The sequence below is a fragment of the Sceloporus occidentalis genome, unplaced genomic scaffold, assembly GCF_023333645.1.
Source record: "Sceloporus occidentalis isolate IW3139 unplaced genomic scaffold, rSceOcc1.0.p SCAF_81, whole genome shotgun sequence".
Lineage (NCBI taxonomy): Eukaryota > Metazoa > Chordata > Lepidosauria > Squamata > Phrynosomatidae > Sceloporus > Sceloporus occidentalis.
Genome location: NW_028317061.1, coordinates 4,301,861 through 4,315,000, shown reverse-complemented (window position 1 = coordinate 4,315,000; position 13,140 = coordinate 4,301,861). Strand labels below are relative to the sequence as shown.

General features: G+C 36.7%; 1 protein-coding gene across 1 annotated transcript in view; it reads left to right on the top strand.

The window, feature by feature from the left end:
• LOC149285317 (lipase member H-A-like) overlaps window positions 1–3,672 on the top strand; it is a 14,770-nt gene extending 11,098 nt beyond the window's left edge. The window contains exons 6-9 of the mRNA XM_089495516.1: window positions 998–1,093; window positions 1,973–2,084; window positions 2,563–2,736; window positions 3,585–3,672. Of these exons, the coding sequence (XP_089351642.1) occupies window positions 998–1,093; window positions 1,973–2,084; window positions 2,563–2,736; window positions 3,585–3,672 (470 nt within the window). The remainder of the gene's footprint in view (window positions 1–997; window positions 1,094–1,972; window positions 2,085–2,562; window positions 2,737–3,584) is intronic.
• Window positions 3,673–13,140: the final 9,468 nt, after the last annotated feature.

The following is a 13,140-nucleotide window of genomic DNA, read 5'->3' as shown; positions in this document are numbered from 1 at the left end:
ATAGTTGAGCACTTAGATTATATCACTTATGTGAAAAGATCTAACAAACTTTTCTTTTTTTAATGCATTGTTTGGAGATTTATTGAAACACATTTTATGCTTTCATACTTTCAACTCTTCCTGTAACCCGTTCCGTTGATTAATCCATCATTAAAGAAGCAGTGCCAGGAGAAGAACGCTTACTTTGTGCATTTAAACGCAGAGCAGCCTGGAGTAATTTTGAGTTTTTCAAATAACTTTTCTACTTAATGTTATTCCAGCAGGCCCGTACTGAACACCAGGCACCCCGTGCAAATTACTGGCTGACATCACTCCGTACTCGCCTGATCTGCCACCCCATCGGCAGATCAGGTGCTGCAGCGTGTGGCCGGATGTGTGCCGCTACACACTTTGTGTGCATAAAAACATAGTTGCAGCTTTCAATATCTAGCAGTCAGCCTTAGTGACCCCATTGGCGGTCGCTGGCCTTAAAGTGCAGGGACTCCTTATCCCCATTCCAGCGCTGTCTGTTGGCCTCAAATACAGCTTGATCAATTTTTTTACAAATATTCTGGAATTAATCCAGAGCATTTCAAATTTTAGAACAAGTTTAGGGAATTTATTTAACCAACCTGCCACAAAATCTGTTTTGTTACAGTGGGTCCAGCAGTTTTTTCTCTCTTGATGCTTTTAGGGTTTGATGGAACCCAACTCCATCATAATCATTCACCCAGACTGGGTACCCAGTAGAGGGTTGGGCGGGAAAAGTTATGGAAGCCATTTCCTGAAACCCTTCTTTCTGGAGCAATCCTACACCTGGGCCAGTGTGAACAATTCAGGTTACATGACAAAAAACCAGCTGCTACATATAAACCAAGGGGCAATCGGTGACATTGTTACTTAAAGAAACAATGCATTTTTATACCATATATAATATATATAAACAGTTGGTGGGGAAGCACATTTCTGTAAATAATACAGAATTTGGTAATTAATTGCCTAATGTATGCATTTTCAGGTTTTTATGCTGATAAGTGGAAAGGTTACCTTGTGGCGAAGAATCCTCCCATGACAAAAGCCTATTTTGATACAGCTTCGGAAAAACCATTTTGTAGTAAGTGAAATAGAATTTGCATAAAATAAAAGCTGTCAGGCTGAGATAATAATGGCTTGGGGAAGTTGGCGACATTTGTTGGGAACATTAATTGCTTTGGACTGAATAATGCGGAATGTGAATAATAAGAACGTGGAAAGGATGCTCTGGGTATATACTTTAGTCTTTTGCTTGGCCTCCTTGGATGTGTTGGTAGAATGAAGGCTGATCCGCGCTCGTCTGACATGTTTCTCTTTTCACAGTGGGATCTATTTAAATGTCACCGTGTGGTAACAGCCCAGAGACGTTCTCTGCTTTGACTGCACAGTGATCTTTAATCTTTCTCTGTGAAGTAAGGACATGCAAAGTACAATTATATGCGGCACGTCGGGGACCGAGTGGGCTCCTGCGCGTCTCACTACAAACGGAACAAGAGCAGAACTTGACCTTGATTTCATGCAAGTGTAGTGGATACACGGGGGATGAGCAGCTGCAGTTCCAGGGCTAAACACTCGGCTGTGAAAAGCCTGTTTCTAAAACCCGCGTTCAGTGATGCGTGGTTATATTATTCAAAATCCTAATTAGTGGGGGAAAAAAACAACATTCCAAGGCTCTAATATCGACCCCTCTATCTACTTAGCTATAGATATCTGTATCTTTCTAGCTGTCTTTTGTGCTATGAAAAAAATAAAATATGATATTCTGTCTGCATATCTATAAACACATACATTTTATTATTTATATGTGTGTGTGTGTGTGTGTGTGTGTGTGTGTGTGATATATCACATGATATTGTATAGTAATGTTTTTATAGTAGCATTATATGACTTACGATTTGTAACACTGATGGTAATAACTTTTATAAATGTGTTTAAATCTTTATGTTTTTCTCTCTTGTAGTGTATCATTATCATTTGGACTTCTTTACATGGAGTAGTAAAACGAGGAGGGGATATATCAACATTAAATTAGTGTCTTCAGATGGAAATGTAACGGAATCCAAACTGGATCAGTAAGTACCGGTTTACGACTGTGGGAGGAAGAGTAAAGAGATTAGTAAAGAGAGATTATATAAAGATATTTTTTTTGTTTCAGATTTGAGACTAAGTAGTGTAAACTTTAAAAGTACTGAAGGGGTTAATCCCCCCCCCCCCGGCTCACTTAGTTTCATAAGGCACTTTATAAAGGGGTAGAGGTGATATGCAAATGGCAATGGTGTAATCATCTTCCAAGCTATTTAATCAATATTCAATTTTTTATCTTTAAATACATGAAAAATAGAACAAATCGCCTTCGAAATGATAGCTGCCTTTGCACCAGTAACCAGAACCCAATGATTCTTGGTGCCGTAACTCATAGCTCAGGTGACTCTTCAGAACTTTGGAAGTATTGCCAAAAGAGGATATCCTTATAACCTGTATTAGTTTAGTCAGTATTTTATTATATGAACATTTGTGTTTAGTGATATATTTTTTTTTTATTAATTGAAGGGATCCTGCTGCTTTTGAACACTGTAAAGAAGTTAGTCTGCTTGCTAAATTTGATAAAGACTTTGAAAGAATATCAAAAGTTTTTGTGACCTTTACAACTGGGTCGTTCATAGGACCCAAGTACAAACTGCGAGTTCTGTGGATGAGACTGAGACCAATCACCAATCCACAAAGGTAAATGCTTTATTTCACCGTTGAGTACGGATCTAATGAGTTATCCTAACGCTGTTCCATCTGCTGAAATATGTTATGTAGTGTAATATCTGTAAAGAAACAGAGTTTGCCGGCAGATAAGAACCATTCAGCCCGTTTCTCTTGTAAAGACCTAAAGCCTTTACCAGTCCTTGTTTTGTCTTCAGGATAGCTTTATGCCTACCCCATGCATGTTAGAATTCCCTCACTGTGTTAGCCTCTACTACTTCTGCTGGTTGGCTGTTCCACTTATCTACCCCCCGTTTCAGTAACTTATACCTAATCTTGTATCTGAGAAAACAAATCTACCAGTTGGCCATATATTGATTTTTAGCTAGTCACAGACAAAGTGTCCAGATCTGAACAGCAATGTCCGCAATGAGGCTTATGGCTTATATTGGGCATTTGCAGAATTTGTATCAGAAAACCTAGTTTTCCTAACTGTGGTTTCCACTGTTATAAATGGTGGCGCTCGCTATGTAAGGGTCTACAATAGACCGGCCCACAAGAACTAAAAATGATTCAAAAATATCTTTGGATAAGAAAATTTGCATCTAGACCTTTGATGAAACACAAATTCGTTTTTCGTTCGGAAATGAAATTTGTTGTATTTTCTCACTCTCTCTCTCAAAAAACCCCACAACTGAATGTCCAACTAAAATTCAGAGCTTTCTCTTGTGTTCATTTGTTTTATTCTGTATAAAATGCCCCTGATATTCAGATTTTTATTTTACATTTTTTTTTTATAAAAGTCATTTGTGTGATTGCCACTTGAACAATATTTAAAATGCATTGTTGAAATCTATATATATATTTATTTATTTTTTCAGACCAGTCCTGTGCCGTTACGACTTTGTGTTACTTGAGAACGTTGAAATGGAATTTATGCCAATCCCATGTGAAAACACAAACTTGTAGCGAGCTAAAATTTACTGCCGCAGATCGATCCGTTCTCTTGGAAGGCCTCCTGATCTCCGCACCGCAATGGATGGGAAGCAGAAAGAAGTTTGTGAAGTCTCCAGCAATTCCAACTTTGTTCTTCGGGTATTGTACTTGTCAAAGGATTATGGACCTTCTGTCTCGCCACCTAATAAATTTAAAGATTTTTTTTTATTTTATTTTTTTAAGAAGTAATCCAGAAATTGGCCAGGCTCTTGACGGGTGATTGCTTGATTAAAAAGATGGCTACAGACTTCTTATCAAACATTTCTAATTTGATAAATAAGGAGTACGCACTTAGTGCCAGAATTACTCCGGTCCTAATTCAAAAAATATGATCTGAATGATGTTGGAGAAGGAGAAAATCTAAAAGAATGGTTTTAATTACTATTATAAGAAGGCTCTTTTTTGCACATTTCTCACTTAATGCCTAAAGGGAAACTATATTTTCACATAATTCTAGTTTAATAAAGCATTCAGGGGTGTCCAACCTGCGGCCCTCCAGCTGCTGCAGGACTACATCTCCCATACTCCTCAGCCAGCCCCTTTGCTGAAAGAGCATTATGGGAGATGTAGTCCTGCAGCAGCTGGAGGGCCACAGGTTGGACACCCCTGCATTATGTGGTACATACGTAATGCTTTGGCTTACAGTCCTATAAGCACTAACTTCATCACTTTACTCATGTGAAACATAAAAATGTTTTATCAACTCATGATCCTCTCTTACTTTTGAAGCCAGTCCTATTGATCTGGAAGCCGCAAGGACTCACTAGGCCAGTTGTGATTCAAGGCGATTGCCCTTTAGGCAGGTCCGACTGTAAATAGTGAACCGGAATAATCTGACCTCCTTTGTTCACATGCAGTTTCTATAATATAAATTGTATTGTATTTTGTTGATTATTTATGAAATTAATGACACAGATTTTGATACTGCACAGAATAAGATTTATTTAGAAATATGACTGATTTTATATTTACTTCAGAGTTTTTTGTAAAAAAAATGTTTAATTAAAAAAAAAAAAATGTTTCATTTAATTGACTGCTTGGTTTTAGATCATGTATAGGGGAAGGCTATGAAGTGTGAGGTTTAAGGGAATTTGTGGGCGTGATTTGGGACTTACAACAGTCTACTATTTTCTTTTTCTGAAACAGGGTTTATTAGCTCTTTGAAGAACACTGATTTGTAATTTTAAGCATAACATTTGATTACATTTTACCTAGAACTCATCTTTCAGCCCCTGAAGTCTAAGATCTCCATCCCTACTCACAATCCCGCCTGAATGATTGTCATATTTTAAGGTTACTCCAGGCTTCATATGTATTTCATGCTGAAACATTTTGAGATACATTCACCAGGATCCTCTCTATAAATGTACTATATTCCCTTCCCTCCAGCTACCTTCCCTTATAGTTGAAAGCATCTCATATTCAGCAGTAACCAAGCAAGAGCTACTTGCCTCCAGCCAGCTTCAGGGCTACAATGTTTTCTAGTGTATGTCTAACATGAGCATGCGCAATTAGGCGCTTCCACTGATTTTAATAGGCGCACTCACTCGCCAGTGGTTGGCTGCATCTAGCTGGTGGGAATTACGAAGAGCACTCCAGCTCTCCTCCTAATTGCTGCAACTGGCTCTCTCCTAAAGCTAAACTGCTCTGCCTGCTTGCTTAAATATTTTCTGTCCGTTTTCTTCAAATTGGCCAGAAGAAAGAGAACTAATCTGAATTTTCATTGAAGAACAAAGCTTTGTATCCATGTATCTGTACGTGTACAAGTGATTATCCTTGCATTACAAAACAGATACAATTCACCAAGCAACCTTGGTTGTGTTGATGATGCCTCTATATTCATGTGCATAATATCTTCATAACTATTGTGATGTCTTTTGTTGGATTCTGCATCTTTGTTTTATAACTCAGACGAAATTCCCATGTCACCAACTTCTTTACAAAACTATCAGAAATGAATTGTTGTGTTAAAAATATCATTACAAAATACTCTTAATATAGCTATTTTTAGAATGTTTAGAATTTCTTTACTAGATATGAAATTCCTTCTCTTATACTATAAAATACACAATCCAAATGAATCTTAACAAAGCAAGGTTAAACATTTCCTACAAGTTTCCTTTTTGTTCTCTGATTTCATAAGGGAGAACATCCAAAGGGTACTTCAAATGATACAATTAACATTTTATCATCATTTAACATGGATGTTCCTTTATACAAATGAATCAGATCAAGTCCTTATATGAAGCATCTGGTACAAACTAAAGAGCCATTTCCACTCAGCTGAGTAAGTTAAGGACACCGTGACTTTGCAGCTCCAATGTAAACTTGGCATAGAACAAAGAATGTTTCCGCACTCCATTAAATTACAAATGAAGCTTTAAACATGAAACACGGTAAGTTACTTAAGTTGTCAGGGAAATGACCGGAACAAGGATTTCTGTTTTATTTTTTAAAAAAAAGGTCAGAGTGAAACTCTCCATTCAGTTTCATAAGGCATGCTGTTGAAGGTATGTTAAGGAGGACCTACTTCTATTACCTCCAATTTATGCCTCGTACTTCATCTATATTGATCATATTTTACTGCCTCAAGTCTATGTGGTTTTATGCAGACCTTTTGTTGGGCAGGGAAATAAAGAACGTGATAAATATGCCGTGTTCAATCCAAATGCCGCCAGTCTCCACTGCTTAAGGGAGAAGACGAGGAAACATACGTCTGAAGCTGCAACCAGGATGGCCCAGTGGGAGATAGTTGGAGAAAAGAGGAAAGGTCAAAGGAGTAGTATGTCTGTGTTTTTCCAACAGGATTCCATTTACTGCGTGTCATGGATGGAAAACAGGCATTTGGAACAAACTTTGAAAACATGGTCCTTAGCCATTATTGCTGATTGTACCAATTCATTGGTTGCTAGATGTCCTAAAACCATGTCTTGAAATCTGTAGCCACGTCTAAGCTCAATTAACTCATGATTAAAATAGAATAAAAGGAGAATTCTGACAGCCATTCTGGGGTCAAGAAGGATCCCCCCCCCCCCAGTTTTTTTTTGCCTTCTTTTGGATCAACAGCAAGAAATAAACAGATATAGGAAAGGCTGAACTGGATGGAAGCATTTCTTTTTTCAGCCTATCTAACTATATAACTATGTAATATATTATCATATGATGATGTGTCGGTTTTATATAATCTCTGTGTTATAATTCTGTATCGGTTCCTATCAAGGGGATCTGGACACACTACTGCTCATTTGAGCATAATTACAAAATTACTTTGCTCTCAATTGGCAGATCAGAGACTTTGCCTAGATGAGTGCCCCTTTTGTCTTTTATGCTTGTCCTTTCTCCCCAATGTTTAACAGTCATGTAAGAATAGTGTGTGTTTTTTTTCTTGTTTTTTAAAGGTTTGAGCTAGAATTAAAAGTGTGGTGTAACTAATAAAGGAATTTTACTTATTTCACGATCATCTAATTTTAAGATGATTTATAAAATATAGCTTGATATACACAAAAGTTAGTGTCATTTGTTTGTATTTTTGGTGGAGAGGAAACTCACCGCAAAGCCATCTAGCTTGAAGACGGTGACTTCCCTACTTAAAGGTTGGGTAAAAACAATGAGCACCTTGAACGCACAAGGTGGTGTAGGTCCATCAAGCTTAAATTCTTATACAAAAGGATACATTAAAGGGAAGATATAGCTTTTTTTTTTTTTACCAGTTTGGGAAAAGGACACTTTGACATTTGTTTATTAATTGGAGCACATTGGGCTTCAAAAAGATGCTGTTCTTTATCTGCACTAACCAATGTTGGACAGAAAATCTGGCTTTTTAAGGCTAAACAATTTGATAAACTAGGTTTGTTATTTACTTTTTTCTGAAATTGCTTGCAAAACATATTTTTGTTCATCAGAGTAATTTTGCTGTCATAATAAACTTCAATAGCTTTGCAGGAAAAGTTAATAGACCATTTTCTGTCAGAGAAGGCCACAAAGGGATACAGTATTTTTCTGACGTATCGCTTCACAACCTATAATAAAATGTACCAGTAGCAATATTTATTATTTTTGTCTGTTTTAGAACCAGCTGACTTTATGGTACTGGTATTACCTAAAGTTATAAAATATATACATCTTAGGGAAAGATGGTGGCAAATGAATGCAAATGTAAATTACCAATAATACATACAAAAATTATATTTAAAGATATTTGTAACCTTAGTAGGAAGGCCTTATTTTCCTGTCTTCACCTTTCATATGGTCATTATTTAATAAAGGTGTTCATGATCTCATTGGTCTACTTTAAAATGAAGGTGTCAGTATTTTAGAGCCCAAATGTCTGTATGTTTATCACATGTTTTCCAGCACGTCTTAGAAATATAAAAAATCTTCCCCATTTTTAAACAGTCCAGAGCCAGAGGTTAAAAACAAAATACACGGAATAAGCAACAACACGAACAATACTACAGGGCCAGGAAGTGCAATCTTCTGTCAAGGGAAGCTGGGAAGGACACAGGTATATAAAGGCCATAGGTGTTTCAGAAACCAGAACAAGGATATCAGGGGAGCATGAGGAGAAATCCCAGTTACCAGAGCCTCCTGGTGGAGACATGGCTAGGAGAATGGTCTCCCATGCTCACAGTCCCTGGTTTTAATCCTGAGGTTCCTGACACATGGTTTGTCATTGAGCCTATATACCCTGGTTTAATTCCTGCTTGGATGCAGTTCTTACTACTGCAGGGCCATTCAATGTCATGTTGAGTGCCTGTCTTCCAAACGGTCACTCTTGGATGGCCATTTTTTTAATAATTTGTACCTGCCCCTCATAGTTGCCCAGGGAGCAATTGCCCCCTAGCCCTGAGACCAGCCCATCCATTAGAGGAGACATAGCCCACTAGGCTGTATTTAAACATTTTGAAACATTACGTAATGCTTTTTGTAATACACATCACTTGCAGTTCCACATGCAGCCACTGGGGGTTTCAAGATTAACAAAATAGAACCACAGATTTTGACGGCAGATGAGAATCATTTGACCGATCTAGTCTGACCATTAAGGACTTTATAGAGGATTCACTTCCTCAATGGATATTTTCTGTTCACTTTTATGAGTTTTCTCTTTTTTGCATTGTTTTGGGCTGGACGGGATAGTGTACCTTTGAGCATTTTGTCTGTCAAATTTATTTTGGGACCCCTGTGATGCTTGGCTGTCCAGCCCTTCTCTTGACAACTAATGCTAATATCAGGAAAAAGAGCACTGCTGGGGATGCTAGGAAATGTTTAAAAGGTACATATATTCTAATAATTTTCTATATAATATATATAAGTCCTAGTAATAGCTTTCTCTTTGTAAGAAGATTCCCTGGGGTAAATTTACATTTGGGAAACAATCATAGCATATATAATAAATGCACTGTTTATGATCTGTGCAAGCAAATCCAAAACACCATCATTAATACTTGGTTTTCCACTAGATGGAAGTTTGGAATACTTTAGTTTGCTCTTTATAAAGTGACCTAGTTGCCCAGTGTATTCTAGGCATGTTCATTAAAATGCAGAGTTAAATTCACTAAAATGCAGAGTTAAATAGAAAACGTTCTATTGTCATTCTTATTAAATGTTGACGGATTGGTGATGATTGCTGTCTAAATTACATTCAGAGACAGGTCTTGAAATGATTCATTTTAGAATAAAAATGTGAACGTACCAATTGCTGTCCTATTAACACTTACAAACATCAATCTGCCTTTAGTCCTAACTCTCCCCATTCCGAAACGTATGAAGAATGCCCGGGAAATCCAGCTGTTTGTGAATTGCATGTCTCTTTATCAATATCAATATAATTCATGAAAGAGTTGTGATTGCCAGAGCATCTGGGGCAAATTTGAAGAGTTTCCTGGAAATGAGTTGTTTCATCAAGGACTGTATATAGCATGGCTTCCGCTTTTAGGAGAGGTATAAAAGACAAACCTTTAGTACTTTAGTCTACCTGATCATTCCACTGGTGAACTTATTTATGAGTGCTTTTATAGTGCTTTTTTCCCCAAACTATTGGAGTTTATGAACTAGTTGGCATTAGTAAAATGGTTAAACACTATAGTAATTTAACTATAAAATGTAAGCTGCGTTGTGCCAGTATTGTGTCCTTTCTTCCATATGCTAGGTATTGATTCCAAGATTATACGGCGGCTGTAAAAAAAAATAAAAATCCTTGTAATATGGCAGGCTTTCAGGGTGACATTTGTCGAAAGTTTTCAGATATATATCATATTCTCATCAAAGTACTGTACGGCAGAGTAGATTTATAGATCGGGGAACCTATTAAATAGACCTGTACATCAATGTTGTCTACCAACGTAGTTCGACACTTTCACGAATAGTCACCAAGTGTCCTTTAGTCATTTCTATTTTCAACCTTGGATCATATGGATAAATGTTCATTTTCTTTTGATCCTTTTAAAAAAAAAGTCCTTAGAAAAACATTACTAGTTTTTAAAAAAATAAAAACTGTAAGTCAGTTTTGGAAAAAAAAAAAAATGAAAAAAAAATTTAAGTGTAATTTTATAGCAATGAGTAAATTTAGGTAGTTTTGCCTTGCAGCCATTTCAATGTCATATAGTTTGCAATCATTTCATACGAACACTGGCATTGCCTCCACTTGGCTCCTACCAAGGGTGACCACATCAACAATGTCTTTTATATATATATATATATATATATATATAATCCCATGTTGCTGACAAGCAATGTACAATCTTGCATACTGCAGGGCAACACTTTATGTGTTCTTGCCAGCAATGTGTGAAATATGCGTGTTCTGGAAGACAGAGTCCATATTGTTGCTCTACGCCTATCTTTAGGTCAGATCCACACAGTCTCAGGTAAGGTCAGCGATTAGAGTAGTTTTTACCCTACAACATCACTTTTTTTTTAAAACAAAGCCTTAGAGGATGCAGACCTTATGGAACAATACATTTGTACGAGCCAACATTGGAATTCCATCTTTACTGATCTTTCCCAGTCATTGGATGAAGGGGCACAATCTCCATGCTTGTTCTGCCCCATGAGAAATTTACTAAATTAATGGTAGGATACTGATAAATGCAGAGAAAAATCCCAACCATCATACTATAATATAAGACTATAAGGATGATTTTAATTGGGGAAGGAGTGTTGATGGGGCTGATTCACTACCCATTGAGTGGCAGATAAGTTATCACAGTTATAACATTTCATCTCGCCACCTTTACAATACATTGTGAAAATCATGCAGTTAGTTGATCTGACTACAACTCCTTCATTGGATCAATTCAAATTCATCAGTACCAGATGATTTAAGAGCCTCATAACCAATGAATCAATCAATACCGCTCGGATTATAGCACACTATGTCCCCACATTGGGTTCAATGTGACTAAAATACGGCTTTTCTAAAATCTCGATTTCGCAATAAAAAAAAAAGGATCCATTTGGAACTATATGGTACATTGGAGTGATTTATGGAACTCAATAGCAGTCATAACTCCTGGGGGGCTGAACGGGAGTTATGGCCGACACAGTTGTGTTGACAAGAGATGAAGGATGATATATGATGCCCCCTGTGTCGAGGAAATAGTAATCTCATTACTGGTCCCCTTGGTGTATAAGTAGTGTAGATACATTTCTTACGTATACAGTAAATATACTATCCAGGTAAACAAAATAGCTGTTTGTAATACATTGTGTTACAGTTTATACCCGGGGTTAAAAAAAGGTCCTGGTACAATCTAAACATGCATAGTTATTTGTTATAGCACATAAAATATATGAAAACCTTTCTATATACAGATGTAAGTGCAGTAATGAAAATATATTCTTATAAAGGAACTCTCACTTCACCAAATCTGACACTTTACTGTATATAGTATTTTAAATAAGTCTAAATTATGTTGTTTTTGCAAATCATAATAAAAAATAAATATGTGTTAAAAACCAACCTTATCTTTAAACCATAAGAGCAGTCATCGGAACGTCCTGCTCTTATGATCTGTATAATTAATCCATTTATTAAACCTAGGCAGGAATAAAGATTAAAATTAGCAAACTTGTAATGTCCGGTGATGTTTTACGGTGGCTGTTGCCCTGGACCCCACAAACTAATGCCCTAACACCCTAATGCCCTTTACCGCATCATCGGCCTACATCAGTTCTCCCTATACTTGGTGGGGTCTATCCACTAAAGGGGGAATTGCCGTTTCATCACTATATATATATTTCTATGAGGGACAATCATTGCTTATTTATTTACATTTTGAAACTCTACATATGATTATGTCCTAATTTATCTCATTTAATTAATTATTTGTATCATTGTTGTACGATTTAAATCGTACATTTAAATTTATTATCAATAAAATGATTATTTATTACCCTTATCTCCAGTATAAGTATCATGAACAGTGTGTCTTAGACATCGGTATTGGTATAAATAAGGGTTTACATTGGACAATAAGTACCACCGGTAACTCCTATTAAATTGTTACATTCTGACGAGTTAATACAACCTGGAAGTATCTGTTACTGATAATTATACTGTATATAGAGCTAATTGGTCAGCATTACCATTATTTTAACAGAGTTGTAACTAATCAATAGTGAGGAATATAAGAATGCCTCATGTCCACCGGAATTATACTTATGTTTAATTCCAGTCAGTATGGATTCATTGAGGCGCGCTCTTCCGATTTATGCGTTTATATCCCTGTTTTACTGATTTTACGATGGAGCAATAAAAGCAAGGTTTTACCTTATATATGAAAATCGTGTTTCCGGGTTCTTTGGGCTACTTGGATACTGTTGGTCTATCTTTATTTTTAGAACTTTATATTCATAACTGTGACTTGAATTTATTTTGGTAAACAGCTAAACAGACGAAATAACAAAACTTGTGTCTGTGTCCAAATATTTCCGGATCTAACTGTGTATAGTGCATAATACCGTGCGGCCATAGTCATCATTTATTAACCCAAAATCTGGATTTTCCCCTGTAAAAGACACCAAATTTCATGACTTGTGTGAGAACAAATAACAGAGTTTGATGCGCGTTTCATTTATTTGATGTGTCAGTGATTTAAACATACCATCTTTGGGTGAATAAATCTTATTGCCCCTTAGTAAACTCAACGTAGTCAAAGATTTTGTTAGGAGCAGGTGTTGGAAGACCTTGGTGAACGATCAGACTAAATTTGGGCCAACTGTATCTAAAATAAATCTGACTAAGGTTGGCCTTCAGTCTGACCATCAGACTGAAGTAGTTAGCACAGAAGGTTCCAAATTTCCATCATGCCATGTTCAAAGACATTCCTGAAAACCCAAGGAAAACGGTTTGTCGTGCATATGAGCCTGGAAGGTGTTGCGCAACCATTTCCAAGGTCCCTGGAGCTCTACCAGATGACTGTAGAGACATACTGAGCA